This window comes from Manis javanica, chromosome 6 (assembly GCF_040802235.1).
Source record: "Manis javanica isolate MJ-LG chromosome 6, MJ_LKY, whole genome shotgun sequence".
In the NCBI taxonomy this organism is placed as follows: Eukaryota; Metazoa; Chordata; class Mammalia; order Pholidota; family Manidae; genus Manis; species Manis javanica.
Window position 1 is genome coordinate 86,197,659 of NC_133161.1, and position 16,320 is coordinate 86,213,978.

The window sequence follows — 16,320 nt, forward strand, 5'->3', positions numbered from 1 at the left end:
AAATATGAAAATACTAGGTCCTTCATCTAGGGTAAGATATGTATTCAAAGGTGAAGTATTTGCTGGTAGATGCCAGAGGAAATCATTTATGTTGGTCTCTCGAGGACTGTAAGAGCAAAATGCATTTGCATAGCCCATGCCAGATGCAAAAGAAGCTAGGCGTCGGGGCCAAGATTGACGTGTAGCAACTTTACGTTGTTCTCAGTAAGAACAGGAGGCAGGCAGAAATTAATTATTGAAGTAACTGTAAGTGTGAAGATTTAAACAAGTAAAAAATGGAGTGTCATCCTTTCCATCTTGCAGGGGAATGGAAATATTAGTTTTCCTTTCACCTTTTGTCTTTTTTATGGATGTAGATGAGGTGTGAAAAGAAAGTAAGACTGTGGTCTTATGGAAATTAAAATTAATTACAGCTGATGTTTAATAGCCTAATTCCCAATGGTAAGAATATTTAAGGAAAGAGTATTTTTCCTTATTGATTTCCATATTTCAAGAGGAAGAATTGTCCTGTGCATATACATGAAATTAGCTCATTTAAAAATGAGGTTTACATAGATCAGTCACACATAGATAATGTATGTTCCAATTCTTTAGATAAACTAAAAAATTGTCTAATTAATAAGACAGGTCAATGCTCCTCATAACAAGTTTCCCTCTGCTCTCTTGTCTCCTTGTTTTCCCCCTGCTGCTCCCCTCAGCCACCCCTTCCTCCCCAGCCAGTGTCTCTCTTTACTGCATGGCAGCTTCCCCATGAACTTTGCTGGTCCTGCTGCAGCCTTCATCACAGAGGCCATACTGCTTAATGTGGATTAAGTGACCTTGGTCATGTGACTTTTTCTCTTCACTGGTCTATTTAACATCCCTTTTTCCCATCTGCCAACCATGCTAAACATTTTTAGTTTCTCAAATGTTCTAAGGGGAAAAAATAAACCATTAAAGGGGCATTTGAAAGTTTGTTGTGGGTTGTGCGATGTGTAGCTTCTCTTTGGTCTACTACAAAACCTTTGTTCAACCTCATTGATCACTAATGCTTTGATGTGAGTAACTTTTTTCTGGAGAATAGGAGACATGATACCCTGTGTAAATGCTTATTCATAATTAGGGCAAAGGTTGCACTTAGAAACAGTCGATATCTGGGCCACATGGCAAGCTCGGGTATTTGAGTAATGTCACACTATTCATTTTTAATAGGGAACCTCTTGACATACTCCTTTTGTGAAATAAATGACTCTAGTGTGAGAGTTTAGCTGGCACGACTGGAGAGTTGTTTTGCCATTAGTTTTGTTGGAGCGTTGTGTATTTTCCTGGGTTCTTGTCCCCGCTGCAACAAAGAATTGAAGGACAGAGACACAGTAATGAAGCAGAGTAAAAGTTTTATTTAAAGTTACTTAAAGAGAGAAAAAGTGCAGGCCACCTCAGAGAGAAAGGAGCACCCTGAAAGGTTTAAGCTATATTGAAAGAGAGCAAGTGCACACTTGGAGAAAGGGGAGTGTGAGCTACCTCATAGAGGAGGCGCGCTGAAAGGTTGAGATAAAGTTTTAAGGCTACGCACTTAGAAAGGGCAGGCAACCTCAGAGAGAGGAGAGCACTAAAAAGTTTAGTGTCTGGGGTTTTATAGGTGGCTGAGGATTTGCAGAAAAATGACAAAGGCCCAGGTGTGGACTGGCCAAATTGTCCCAGAATGATCATCTTTGATAAGACAGTAAGTTTCTTCTTTTTTAAACTTAACACAAGAAATTTACTGCTTTGATTCCTTTCCAGGATATCAGCTTTTGTCTGGAAGCATATAGTCAAGACTGTCTGCCTTGCCTCCAATGTGCTGTTTGATTGAAATGTGATCTTAGCTTTAAGATAGAATTCTTCTGAATAAGCTGGGCCTTTTAGCAGGTGCTCAAGTAAATCTTACAATGGTATGTTCTAATTGACACAGTGAAGACAGGCTATGCTGAGATACTTTTCCTTATCTGGGGAGTATTCAAACCTTTAGACCAAGTTGCTCCTGGCTTTTTGAGCTTTAACTGATTAACTCATTAACTCTGGGTCTTTTTTAGTGGGCTTTCCTGGCCTTATTCTCTTTCCAGCCCGCTCATATCTATTTTCCTGCCCAACAGTTTCATAGTTGTTTCTGTTTGGGGATGTTGCCCTGGGTCTGTTCTGTCACCCCCCAGACCCAGCAGAGTCAGGGAGGGGAGCAGTAACTAAGGGTACTCTGCCTCTGGGCTAAATCATGCTGACTTGAACTTGGGAGGAGGAGTGGTCTAATGCTACCACTCTTGAGTTGTTCCTGGGTAAACCACAGTGGAACTTGGGATGTTGATGAATCACAGATACCTGTGTCTGGGCAGCTGTCAGCCCTGTCCACGGGAGGTACCCACTTCCTCTTACTGAAATTGTCATCTGCTCAGATCCTCTGCTCATTGTCATTGATCTAGCTCTATTTCCCTCTAGATTGTTGACTCTTGCTAATTGAATCCTGGGACTATTTTTCAGGGCATGATTGAGTCCTGTTTAGGGAAGTTGTATAGTCACTGGAACTTGAAGCAGACTTAACAATTAATTACAGCTTTGTAAAGAACATTGTGTTCAAATGGTGCTATCCTCAACTCTTGTAGTAATTAATGGATGGTACAAAAATGCACAAACCTGAGCTTTCAGGAAATCCTTGAATTTTTGCTCCTTTTCATCAGTTTTGATTTGAGTCATACGGACAAGGTTGAATACAAGTTCTCGCATGTTTTCTTGCTCCTTTAAAAGCCTGTTTTCTTCTGCAAGTTGCTGTTCTATTAACTTAGACTCAGTTTCTGAAAGAATTTTCTTATGAAAAATACAACATATTAAAATTTATCTTTGGAAGGAACATACTAAGGGCAGTATCTTAGTCTACATTTTATTTCTTATGTAGAATTTATTTTATTAAAACATTAAACAAAGTAACTCTACTGACTAGCTCCCAATATTTTATCTTATAAAAGAATGAGCAAATATTCTAACATGCTTAACATGATAGGACTTATTCTCATTCAGACTGTATTTTCAAGTAACTTTAAGAAAAGGAAGATATATAAAGCGTGTTTAAAATACTTTGACAGTGAATTGACAAATAAAATTTGAAAATTTGAAATTAGCTATTATTTATTTTGAATATTAATAGCCCTTTTTATTTTAAAATCTCATGAATTTGTATAACTTTTGCTGATTTAAACACATTCGTTTTCCCCCGAAGTTAATGTTGGTTGAGTTGGACTTTGAGATGAAGAAACAGACCCATATTAAGTAGGATCATATTCTGATGACTCTCCTATTGAGGAGGTTTTGTGGCACACAGTTAAAAACGACTTTGCATTAATCATGCCTAGACAGACATTTAAATGAGAGTTGAGATGAACCTGTTGGGTCAAATTCCTCCTAGCTACTTCGACTTCCTTGTGGAGTTCTCTCCTTCTCTCAGATAATGTTGAATCATCTTTAGGGATAGCTTCAATCTGGAAATCAAAATTTAAAACAGGCAGTTATACGAGAAAGAAATCCTCAGTGTCATGTAGTCAACCCCATCCTGTACCTTTTGAAAATGGTGGGTGAAGGGTCCCCACCAGTAAGATGGCAAACTTCCGGCTTCTTTTTGGGGTCCTCGGTTCCCGCCGGCGCCACCTGAAGCCCAATCACCTCTCGCCCCCCTCCCAATCCCAGCACCTAGCCAACAGCCACCAGCCCCGTAGAAGTAACACCACAATCACCCTATGCCCCTTCCTATATAACCCAGTACCTTTCCCTAATAAAGCGGAACTCTCCGGTGAATTGCTGTTGTGTGTTGCTCCTTTCCTTTCATTGGTGCCGAAACCCGGGAGACGGGACACCCCAACTGGGCCCTGTCTTCCCCCAACACCAGCAGCAACTTGTCCTCGTCCTCTTTTTCCGGCGCTGGCTCATCACACTCACCACTCCTCTCTGGCCTTTAGGTAAGTTTCCCCCCCCACCCCGGGGTGGGCCACTCTTCCCCGAGCTATCGCAGTGCCATTGACCGTGATCGTCCGGCAAGGCCCTGACGCTCGGGGACGAGGAGGGAACGCTCCCCGCCTCAGGCCTTCACAGCTGCGGCGGACCCTCAGGCCCCTCCTCCAAAAGCCATAAACCCCCGCCTCAGCTGAAACTTTTTAAGCAAAATCTCCCCGGGGTGGGCCACTCTTCTCCGAGCTATCGCAGTGCCATTGGCCGTGATCGTCCGGCAAGGCCCTGACGCTCGGGGACGAGGAGGGAACGCTCCCCGCCTCAGGCCTTCACGGCTGCGGCGGACCCTCAGGCCCCTCCCCAGACAGCCATAAATCCCCGCCTCAGGCCTTCACGGCTGCAGCGGACCCTCAGGCCCCTCCTCCAAAAGCCATAAACCCCCACCTCAGGCCTTCACAGCTGCAGCAGACTCTCAGCTCCCCCCCTCCAACAGCCATAAACGAGGTGACTCCTTTGCAGATGAGAACGCTCCCTTTCCCGCCCCCTCCTCCTTCTGTTCCGTCCGCCGAAACCTGTTCGGTCTGCTGAAAACGCCTAGCGCTAGGTACCTCGTGACTCCGGCACTCTGCCTTCTTAGGGAAGTCTGGGTGACGACCCACACTTCCCAAGAAATTCCGACTCGTATACGAGTTTCCGCAGACCACCAAGGATCATCGGGGACGCCCTTTGTCTCCTTGTGGTCTGCCTCCAGTCCGAGGATCTCCGTTTGTCTTCCCCTGTTTGTCTCCTTCTCTGTCCTTTAGCCATGGGAGCCTCCTCATCCCTCCCTGAAAGTTCACCTCTTGAATGCCTGCTTAAGCATCTGGCTACACTCTCCCTGACGCCTGATATAAAACCAAAACTTCTCCATAAATATTGCTCCCAAGATTGGCCGACATACCCCCTAGACAATAACAACCAATGGCCCGCAGGTGGAACTCTTGATCCTAACATCACTCGCAATCTCTTTAACTACTGCCAGCGCCTGAAAAAATGGAAGGAGATTCCCTATATCGAAGCTTTTCGCCTTCTAGCTCAAAATCCCAGCCTCTGCACCACCTGCTCCCCGCCCCAAGTTCTCCTAGCCTGCAAGCCGTCTCCCTCCCCTCCACACACTCCCAGTCCCTCTTCAATTACCTTTGACCCGGCCGACGAGCCTCTGCCATACAGACTTCCCCCTTCGGCCCCTCCCCCTCCTACAACCCCTCCACCCTCCGCCGCAGCTGCCGCCTCTTTCCCCATGGCAGAAGCCTCCCATCCTCTCCCTTCCCCTTCTTCTCCTATAACAGCCCCTCCCCCTTCCTCTACCGCCGCCACCGCTGCCGCTTTCCCCGTGGCAGAAGCTTCCCATCCTCTCCCCCTTCTTCTCCTACAAAAGCCCCTCCCCCTTCCTCTACCGCCGCCACCGCTGCCGCTTTCCCCGCGGCAGAAGCTTCCCATCCTCTCCCTTCCCCTTCTCCTCCTACAACAGCCCCTCCCCCTTCCTCTACCGCCACCACCACTGCCTCTTTCCCCGAGGCAGAAGCTTCCCATCCTCTCCCTTCCCTTTCTTCTCCTACAACAGCCCCTCCCCCTTCCTCTATCGCCGCCGCCGCCTCCACCCCCGCAGAAGCCTTCCATCCTCTTCCTTCCCCCTCCTCCACCATCTCCTCCTGCACCTCACCACCTCCTCCTCCGTCCCCCTCACCTTCCCCCCTCCCACAAATCGAGCCTGAGCCTTTCAGCCCCCCTCTAACTAAGTTCCAAGAGCCTCGTCCGTCTTTGCCCCCTCAGATTCGGTCCCGAGGGCCTCCCAAAATTATCGCGGCTTTGCCCCCATCACCTGTTTCCCCCGCACAGACTGAGCCAGAACCCTTCAGTCCCTCTCAGACTCTGTCCCGAGGGCCTCCCAAAATTATCGCCCCGCTCCGGGAAGTAGCAGGATCCAAAGGCATCGTGCGCGTTCACGTCCCTTTCTCCTTAGGAGATTTAGCCCAACTAGAGAAACGCCTAGGTTCCTTTTCCACTGATCCCATGACCTACATCAGGGAGTTTCAATGGACCCTCCAGTCTTACAGCCTCACGCATCATGACATTTTCATGCTCCTGGCCAATACTCTCCTCCCTGAGGAGTGTAGACGAGCTTGGGACTTCGCCCAAACGCATGCTACCGAAACCCATAGGACTGACCCCACCTGTCCCCCTGGTCCCACTGCTGTCCCCGAACAAGACCCACACTGGGATTATAACACCGCCGTGGGTCTCCACTCTCGAGATATTTTTGCCTCCTGCTTAATAGCAGGTCTAAAAAAGGCAGCTCGTAAAGTAGTCAATTTTCAAAAGCTCCAAGACATAATTCAAAAGAGAGACAAAACCCCCTCCGAGTTCTTAGATAGACTCACTCAAGCCCTATTACAGTATACCAGCCTGGACCCAGAAACACCTGAAGGAAGACAGGTCCTTATGACATACTTCCTAGCTCAAAGCTACCCCGACATTAAAGCTAAACTCAAAAAGTTAGAACAGGGCCCCACTACCCCACAGACTGAGATCCTAACAGTGGCCTTTAAAGTCTTCCATAACCGGGAGGAGGAGAAAGAACGCCGTAAACAAAAAGCTGATCAGGCCAATTTCCAGATGTTGGCCCAGCTGATAAAACCACAACCTGGGCGCCCCTCTACAGACAAGCCCCCCCCAGGAGCTTGTTTCAAGTGCGGAAAAGAGGGACATTGGTCAAGGGCGTGCCCCTCCCCCAGATCTCCTAACACCCCATGCCCCAGATGCCACAAAAAGGGCCACTGGGGGTCTGATTGCCCAACCACCCGAAGGGGAGGCTGGACGAACAACCCCCATCCTAAGCCCACCGTAGTGGGGCTGGCAGAAGAAGATTGATGGGGCCCGGGGGCTTCTCGCCCGACCATTTCCATCACCAAACAGGAGCCCAGGGTTACTTTAACAGTAGACAGTTGCCCCATCTCCTTCCTCCTAGATACAGGAGCCACCTTCTCAGTCTTGCGAGAATACCGGGGCCCTACCACACCAGCCATTACTCCTATAGTCGGGGTAGGAGGTAAACAGATTTTCCCATTAAAACCCCCCCCCTTTTATGCACAATCCTAGACAGTCCCATACCTTTCTCCCACTCCTTCCTAGTTATGCCCCAGTGTCCCATCCCTTTACTAGGACGGGACATCCTTTCCCTCCTCCACGTTTCCATAACTATATCCAATCCCACAGCCCCCAGTACTCCCTTTCTGATGGCCCTCATAGCCGACAACCCCCCTCTACCCAATGAAAGCTCCGGTTCTGCCCTTATACACCCTGTAAATCCCAAAGTTTGGGACATTACAAGCCCCTCCATGGCCCTATGTCCCCCTGCCTCTATCAAATTACGTGACCCCTCTCAGTATATCTGTCAGGCCCAATACCCCCTAACCACTTCAGCCCTCATAGGCCTCCGACCCATCATTCAAGATCTCTTAAACAAAAACTACCTCAGACCCACTCACTCCCCATTTAATACCCCCATATTAGCTGTTAAAAAAAACAACGGATCTTTCCACCTTGTCCAAGACCTTCGCCTCATCAACATAGCCGTTGTCCCTATCCATCCCTTAGTTCCAAATCCATACACCCTTTTATCGCAGATCCCTGCTTCCGCATCCCACTTCTCAGTCCTAGATCTCAAGGACGCATTTTTTTCTATCCCTCTAGACCCCTCCTCCCAAGATTTTTTTGCCTTCACCTGGACGGACCCATACACCAGACATTCTGTACAACTTACTTGGACAGTTTTACCACAAGGCTTTCGAGATAGTCCCCATATTTTTGGACAAGTCCTAGCTCAAGACCTCAAACAGTTTCACCATGATCACCCCGAGTCCACTTTATTACAATATGTAGATGATCTTCTGCTCTGCAGTCCCTCATGGGAACAGTCTCAACTTGACACTGCGTCTCTACTTAACCTTCTAGCTTCCAGAGGTTACCGAGTATCCCCTGTCAAAGCTCAAATCTCTTCCCCTTCTGTCACTTACCTTGGATTCCTTCTGTCTCAACAAAGAAAGTCCATTACCTTAGACAGAAAACGACTCCTCTCTGACCTGCCCGTTCCCAAAACCAAGACAGAAATCCTTTCCTTTCTAGGCTTGGATGGGTATTTTAGAGCGTGGATCCCTAACTTCTCCCTGTTGGCAAGACCCCTATACGACCTCAGCAAGGGCCCCCCTGAAGAACCATTATCATCCTCACCCCGACACTCCTTCATTAAGCTCCGTCAAGCCCTTGTAGAAGCTCCAGCTCTCCATCTCCCTGATTTGTCAAAACCCTTCTCATTATACATTCATGAGAGGTCCAGTCAAGCTCTAGGAGTCCTAGGCCAATATTATGGCCCATCCTTTGCCCCAGTAGCTTATCTCTCCAAGCAATTAGACCCCACAGTTCGGGGATGGGCCCCCTGCCTACGGGCATTAGCCACTGGACAGCTCTTGAAGAAAGAAGCTCATAAACTAACATTCGGAGCGCCCCTTACCATTCTGTCCCCACATCACCTAAAAGATCTCTTAACCTACAAAAGTTTACAGACTCTCCCTCCCTCCAGACTCCTGACCTTACTGTCCTCTTTCCTCCAAATCCAAACATTTCTTTCCTCCCCTGCCCTCCCCTGAATCCGGCCACTCTTCTTCCTCTGCCCTACTCTCCTCATACTCCCTCGCATGATTGCCTGGAAGCCCTTCACAACTTCCTTCTGTGCCACTCCACGATCTCCGAAGGAGCCCTCTCACACTCCGACCTCATCTGGTTTACTGATGGGTCCTCCTTTAAACATGAGGGCTTCCACTACTCAGGATATGCAGTAGTCTCCCTCGAAGATGTCATTGAAGCACGAGCCCTACCCCCTGGTACAACCAATCAGCAGGCTGAACTCATTGCAGCCACCAGAGCTTGCACTCTGGCCTGGGACACGTCTCTCACATTGTACACTGACTCCAAGTACGTATTCCACATTCTCTTGTCCCACGCGGCAGTATGGAAAGAACGAGGCCTCCTCACCACAAAAGGGAATTCCATAACTAATTCAGCCTTAATTACTAAACTTCTAGAGGCTTCACAACTCCCACACCGACTAGGCATAGTCCACTGCAAATCACATCAAAAAGATGACTCCCCCATTGCAAGAGGTAACAACAAGGCCGACAGAGTAGCCCGGTCAGTTGCCCTATCAGAAAACGCACCAGACAACAATCCGTCTGCCCTTGCAGTTTTAGCCTTATCACAAGACGCCCTCTGCTCTCAGGACAAAGAGTCTCTCTTCCGCCTCTTACATGACCTGTTCCATCCCAGCCCCCAATCCTTGATCCATTTTTTACAATCTTTTTTTCCTCTCTCTCCTGAAGACAAAACCCTACTTAACCAAATCAACTGCAAGTGCACCATCTGCCAACCCACTAACCCTAATACCGCCCTCAAAGCCCGACCCTTCCCGGCTCATCAAGCAAGGGGTAATGTCCCCACTGCAGATTGGCAAATAGACTTCACTAACATGCCCCCTGTACGACGTACCAGATACCTACTCATGCTAGTAGATACATTTTCAGGATGGGTCGAAGCTTTCCCCACCACTAACAAATGAGCATCCGTAGTTGCCTCTATCCTCCTCACCCAGATCTTTCCTAGGTTCGGGATGCCCATTTCCCTCCAATCAGATAACGGCCCTGAGTTCACTGCCCAAATTATCCAGAACCTCTCCAAGTCACTCTTGCTCCCCTGGCATTTACATTGTCCTTATTGACCACAAGCTTCAGGAAAAGTAGAAAGAGCCAATAGGACTCTAAAAGACATCCTGACCAAACTATCTCTAGAACTACACCTTGACTGGGTTCGCTTACTTCCCTTAGCTCTACTCCGCATTCGAGCCCTCCCAAAGAAACCTTCCTTCTTGTCACCCTTTGAGATCATGTACGGCCGCCCGATTCTACCCCCGGGGCTCCCTTCCCACAAAGGACCAATTCCTCCCAATATAGCCCTTCCACTACTCTCTCTCCTCCGCACTGAATTGTGGAAATATCAGGATTGGCTCCTTCCTGATCCATCCGCCTCCCAAAATCCTCCTGTTTTACAGCCCGGCCAACTAGTGTTTTATAAGCCACCAGAGGATCAGCCCTCTCTCACCCCGAAATGGGAAGGTCCACACCCAGTTATTCTCTGCACCCCCTCGGCCACCAAGCTCTCACTGCCTGATAACTCTGTCACCCCTTGGATTCATATCTCCAGGTTGAAACCAAATACCCAAGACCCACCTTCTCTGGACACCCAAGACCCATCAGTCACAATCCAGAGTCCTTTGGATACAGCCCAAGACGCTGTCTACTCTACCATGCCTCATCCCTCTGATCCCTTGAAGCTCCGCATCTCCCGTGCACCCCCTTTGCCATCCATACCTGAATCATGACTTTTTCCTCCTTTACTGCTCTCTCGCTTTTTTCCCTCATTCCTATTGTCTTCCCTGCCACCCCACCCTCCTTTGTATGGCGATTCAAAGTCAAGCAGACTTACACACAGCATCAAACAAAAGTTACTGCCCTCATTGCCACATCAGACTGCCCTCTGAAAGGCTGCTCTGAGCCTTTGTACCTCCACTTTCCTCCTTCCACCAAAGTATTCATTTACAGCTACCTTTATTCTCCCTACCTCTGCTTCCTCTATGACCAAAGACAAGCCTATTGCAGGCGATGGCAAGACACCTACGGGGGATGCCCCTACTGGTCTTGCACCATTCACTACATGGGTGACTTCCAGTACCCACAGTATTACTCCTCCAACCGTTTCATGAAATATCCCAACGGCTCATTCTCCTTATCAATCCCAGATCCTTGGGACTCTCGATGGGCTGCTGGAGTAACAGCCTCAGTTTACTACAAGGGGTCCTCGACCCCCCATGGTACCCTTCATATCTCTCGAGAGTATGTTCCCTCTCGCTCCCAGATCTCTCAAGTTGCATCAGATATCAGACATTCCGAGAAAGTCATTATCCAAACTCTTGATGGCACCTCTTCATCTTCTTATTCCTCCTACTCTTGGTTACAGCTCATTCAAGACACCACCATCTTTCTCAACCACACCCTCAACACCGCCAATTGTTTCTTGTGCGCATCACTACAGCGCCCACTGCTGGCCACCGTGCCCCTCAATATTTCCAACTACTCCTTCCATGCAGAAGGACAACCCCTCCGTCCCCTGGCAGACATACCCCTATGGGAACCAGAATACCCAGATAATCTCACCATCCACCACTGTGTAGGCCCAACTCCACCCCCCTCCAGTGCACTTCACTGCCTCTCTATCTACACCCCTACCTCCGGCTCTAAGACTTTTACACAACCGGGACACTTCTTTTGGTGTAATGGCAGCCTTTTCAACTCACTACCTCTCAACTCCGATACACCCTGCATTCTCGTCACCCTAATCCCACAGCTTACACTTTACAGCATGGCAGAATTCCTTGAGCTCCAACCTCCCTTGCACTCGTGCACAAAAAGGGCTGCTTTCCTTCCCATCATGGTCGGTATCTCTTTAATCACCTCAGCCATTGGGGTGGGGTTTTCAGGAGGAGCCTTGGGTCACTCTCTATGGGCAGTTAGAGATCTCGACACCAAACTTGAGGGAGCCCTGACATCCACTGCCGATTCCCTAGCCTCTCTCCAAAGACAGGTCACTTTGCTAGCTAAAGTCACCCTTCAAAACCGGCGGGCCCTAGATCTGTTTACAGCCGAGAAGGGCGGCACCTGCGTCTTCCTCCAGGAAGAGTGCTGCTATTACATCAACGAATCCGGCATTGTAGAAACTGACATCACCAAACTCACTGACCTTGCCTCCAGCCTCCACTCTGCTTCCAATTCCAACCCATTCTCTTCAATACTAACAAACCCCCTCCTCACCTGGCTCTGGCCCATTGCAGGCCCCATAATAGTCATTCTTCTCGTCTGTCTCTTCTTACCCTGTATAATAAAGTTCATCAAATCCCAAGTCGGAAAAATCTCTAATCAAGCTTTCAACCAGCTTTTACTCAGGAACTACCAGCTTCTGGCCACAGAAGACCCCTCACCCTCACGTGACCTCCTCACCACATGCTGACATGGACCCCTCTCTCCGCTGGAAACTGTTCCTGGAAACAATGGCCGCAGACGCCTGGCTCCTGACACCCATATCCTCTTGGCACCATTGGAATCAACAGGTCCTCAACCTATGGTTACAGGGAACCTTCATTGATTTCCAACCTGAAGAAGTCCACATCTACTCATCCTTACTGTGGGGAGTCCTATCAACCCTTTCCTCCCAATCCTCAAACCCTCACTCCCTTCTCCGCCCCTGTTCAGCAGGAAGCAGTCAGAGAGAAAGCAACGTCCACAAACCCATAGAGGAGAAAGGGAGGAATGAAGGGTCCCCACCAGTAAGATGGCAAACTTCCGGCTTCTTTTCGGGGTCCTCGGTTCCCGCCGGCGCCACCTGAAGCCCAATCACCTCTCGCCCCCCTCCCAATCCCAGCACCTACCCAACAGCCACCAGCCCCGTAGAAGTAACACCACAATCACCCTATGCCCCTTCCTATATAACCCAGTACCTTTCCCTAATAAAGCGGAACTCTCTGGTGAATTGCTGTTGTGTGTCGCGCCTTTCCTTTCAGTGGGGAAATTATAATTCTCAATCTTACAGCACTGCCTGTTATGCTGAATATTCTCTATAAAGACATGGTAAACTAAAATATGAATACCTGCCAGAAATCTATAGTTCAGCAGCTGCAAATACTCTTATTATTCACTGGGAATAAAATAAGTCTTACTAATAATAGCTGCTAACATTTATAGAGCATTGATTATGTGTCAGGCAAGATTTTAAGCACGCATGTGTATGGTCATATTTATCCTCATAATAACTTCACGAACTAGGTAATATTATCTCCAGTTTTACAGATGAGGAGAATGAGGAACTGACATTTCAGCAACTTGCCTCAATGATGTAGGTACAAACCCAGATGTTTAGAGCCAAACATTGTATTTCACTGCCTCTCTAACTCACAACTCAGAACTTTGGAAACATGCATATTCAAATGATATTTATTGTACTTATAAAACGTGAATTTATTTATATAGTCCATAGATTAAAGAAAAAAATAGGAGCTATTTATTAATAAGAGTGAAAATAGTTGGCTATTCTTATGTAGTAGTTTGATGAGTAGCTGGAAAGTTCTAAAACAAAAGAAAAGCCTCTTAACTTTCTTTGTTGATACCTGAGATTCCATTCTGTTTCCGTTGTACTGACCTGTGCTTCTGCCCTCTGTTAAAGTAGTTCCAGGGGAGAGAGCAACATCTCATTCTATCAGTCTTTGCTGCCTTATTAGGAATGAGCTTGTCAGATTCTTGTGTAATAGAGAAGAGTGCAGAGGGGAGGAGGACACATGGCGGCTGCCTGGGAAATCCCATCCAGGGACACAGGATTCTACCTGACAGAATACTTGACTTAGGGCAGTTTTAGAGTTGGACCTTTATACCAAAAGTGCATGACTCCAATCTGATGCAGTGACATTTCCTGCTGTGACAGCACACACTTTAGGTGCCAAGGTAGAATATTGGCCAAAATTTGTCCCAAGAGGCAGGCTCCTAGTGTTTAGAGATTTAAAGGTCATCTAATAGGATGATCCTTCTGAGGTTCATGCTGCTCTTTTAAAGTAGTGGAAGTGTGTCTTTGAATGCCTCAGCATCCATGAACCTGTGCATCTTCACAGCACTGTGTGTGTCTCAGAGGCCCAGTGATGTCCTGCCTCCCAGGGCCTCTCCTAAGAGAGACAGCTGTTGAGAAGTATGCACTGGATTTAGGAAAATAAGACATGGTTTTGTGAAATCCAGATGGCAAGATACAGAATTTGTGATTTTGATGAGCAGATAATTGCTACAGCAGATCAGAAACAGGAGAGCTCAGTTAGACTTGAATCATCAGGAACGATTTCATGGAAGAGTTAAGTCAGCAAGGAAGAGTTTGATTTCTCCTTCTGAAAACATGGAGTTAAATCTTCCTGGACAGAGAAGTCCAGCAAGCATCCTGGTCTCTGTCTGCTTCTCAGCCAGAGGTGCCCAGGAATCAGCTGCTCCAAGTGCTTCGTTCATAAGTGTTGGCAACTCTGTACATGAACGCTACCTGGGACCAAGGAAGCTTACAAGGTTTTCCAGAAGAGGAGAGCACACTCACAGCTACTCTGTCAACTAAAGACTCCTGACAAATTTTCCTGGTTCACGTCTCAGACATTTAGGTTGTTTCCAGTGTTTTGAGTTATAAACAACACTGCAATTAATTGTACTAATTTTTGACTTTGGCTACCTGCTTTTCCAACACTGTTTGCAATTCTCCATAAACCCAACCCTCTACTCTCGGGAAGGAATTAAATATGCTTGATCTGCCGAAGAGGTAACAATGTGAGCCATTGGTAGCAGAGCCCACTGGCTGCCTAGCCAATAGCCACTCTCCACTCTGACTTTACTAACAGAACCCCAGGTTTGTTCATAGCTGCAGTATATCTAGGAGTCCTGACTCCTCTGCATCTGGGGGTGACCCTGTGAGCCAGCACAGGCCATGAAATATAAGTGGAAGTCTGCTGGATAGGGCTCTTGGGAAAGTGACTGCTTTTCTGTTAAAAAAACAGAGTCAGCCAAGTCAGCTGCCATATACCTTTTGCTTTCTGCACTTTCCTTACTTCTATGCCATCTTATGCCTGAAGGTGGAATGGCCATCTTGTGACCTTGGAGAAAAGTGCCATTAAGGATGACAGAAAAAGTATCTAAGAGGATCCTGGGCTTTTCATTACGTGAAACTAGTGTGCCTACCTCTGGACTTTTTATTAAGTGAATAAAAAACAACCCCTTATTTAGTTAATCCTCTGTAATTGAGATTCTGTTACTTCTTGCAACCAAATTGAAAACCTAATTCTGCTACTTCTTGCAATCAAATTGTAATTTTGTTCTGATAGTGGGCTGACTTGAGATACCATTAAATTTGTGCCCTAACTCGCATGTATCAGGATTTGTAAGCTTATTTTTTTTAGTCTTTTTTGGTTTTAATAGAGTGTCAAAATAATATGTTTATTGTACCCAAACAAATAATTTAAAAGTGTTCAAAGTAAGCAATTAAAAACATTCGGCTCCCTGCCTGTACTTCCAATGCTACTCACCAGGAGTCGCTGTTAATAGTTTGGTGTCTGTTTTTCCATACATTTTCAATCATGAACAGACATCAGTAACTTTCCTAAGAGTAAGGAAATAGCATACCTCTGTTGCTGTAAACATCCCAATTATTTGATATTAGTGAACCTCAGTTTCTTTAAGGCTTTGATATTTTTCGAAAATATTTCAAACTTTCATGAGGTCTATGCTTTGAACTTCTAGGACAGTTTCTACAGTGAAAGGCTACAGGAGAAACAAACAACTCTCTCTAGGGGGAAACGAGTTCTGAAGACTAGCTGGAGCCCTTCATGCTTACCTTTTATCTCTTCCCTTTTTGGATTTCCTGCAAGCCTGAAGTGTTCACTCAGGTGGGAGTGACTGACCTGACCCACTCCTGTTTTCAAGTACTGCCAGCCAGCATGGGACTGTGGCCAGGCTATTATAAGCTACAGGGTCAAAGAGGAAGTTAGTCTCTCATTGAAACTGTACTAAGACAAAAACATAGATCTTTTTCCCCTTGAAATCAATGAAGGAAGAGGATTTTAGTACATTTTTATTTTTGTTAGTCTTATGTTCTTTGAGAGCTATATTATGACCTTAATAATGAAAAATGTCCCAATATAAATAGATTTTACTTATTAAAATATGAACAATGTGTGAGCCTTCTACTGTGTGAGCCTTTGGTTTAAGGCCATTCCTTATATATTTGTGCCAAGCCAGATCAATCTATAGTGGCAAGCCTCATCATCAGAAACAGTATCCAATTAGCTTTGTAATAACCCACTCTTAAATATAAGCAGATAGTTACGAATCACCAGATAGTTGAGGAATGTTCTTAAAAAGAAAGAAACAAAAACAAACAAATGAGAGAACAAAAGCCAAATCCAGGAAAATGTAATTTGAAGAAAATAAACTCTATGTAGAGATAGGAAAGAAATAAACTATCAGTATCTCAGTGAGAAAGAGAAGATGTGAAGTAAGAATAAGGATACTATAAAAGAGAAACATTCAGAGAAAAAAATTAAAATATGACAGTGAGTGAAAGATTAGATTAAAGTGTTAAAAGGAAAAGTTGAGGAAATCTCCCTTGCAGCAAGTCCAAAAAAGAAAAGAAGGGAAAATAAGGGAAAAAAGGCAAGGAATTAGA

The 16,320-nt window shown here is 46.5% G+C and overlaps 1 protein-coding gene and 1 long non-coding RNA gene across 2 annotated transcripts in view; one reads left to right on the forward strand and one right to left on the reverse strand.

Annotated features, from left to right (window-relative positions):
- CCDC146 (coiled-coil domain containing 146) overlaps window positions 1-16,320 on the reverse strand; it is a 126,974-nt gene that overhangs the window by 14,092 nt on the left and 96,562 nt on the right. Inside the window, exons 10-11 of the mRNA XM_017668398.3 lie at window positions 3,387-3,482; window positions 2,644-2,814 (exon numbers count right to left, since the gene is read on the reverse strand). Coding sequence (XP_017523887.2) covers window positions 2,644-2,814; window positions 3,387-3,482 — 267 coding nt within the window. The remainder of the gene's footprint in view (window positions 1-2,643; window positions 2,815-3,386; window positions 3,483-16,320) is intronic.
- The window catches only part of LOC140849934 (uncharacterized), a 62,137-nt gene that overhangs the window by 2,623 nt on the left and 43,194 nt on the right, over window positions 1-16,320 (forward strand). The window lies entirely within an intron of this gene.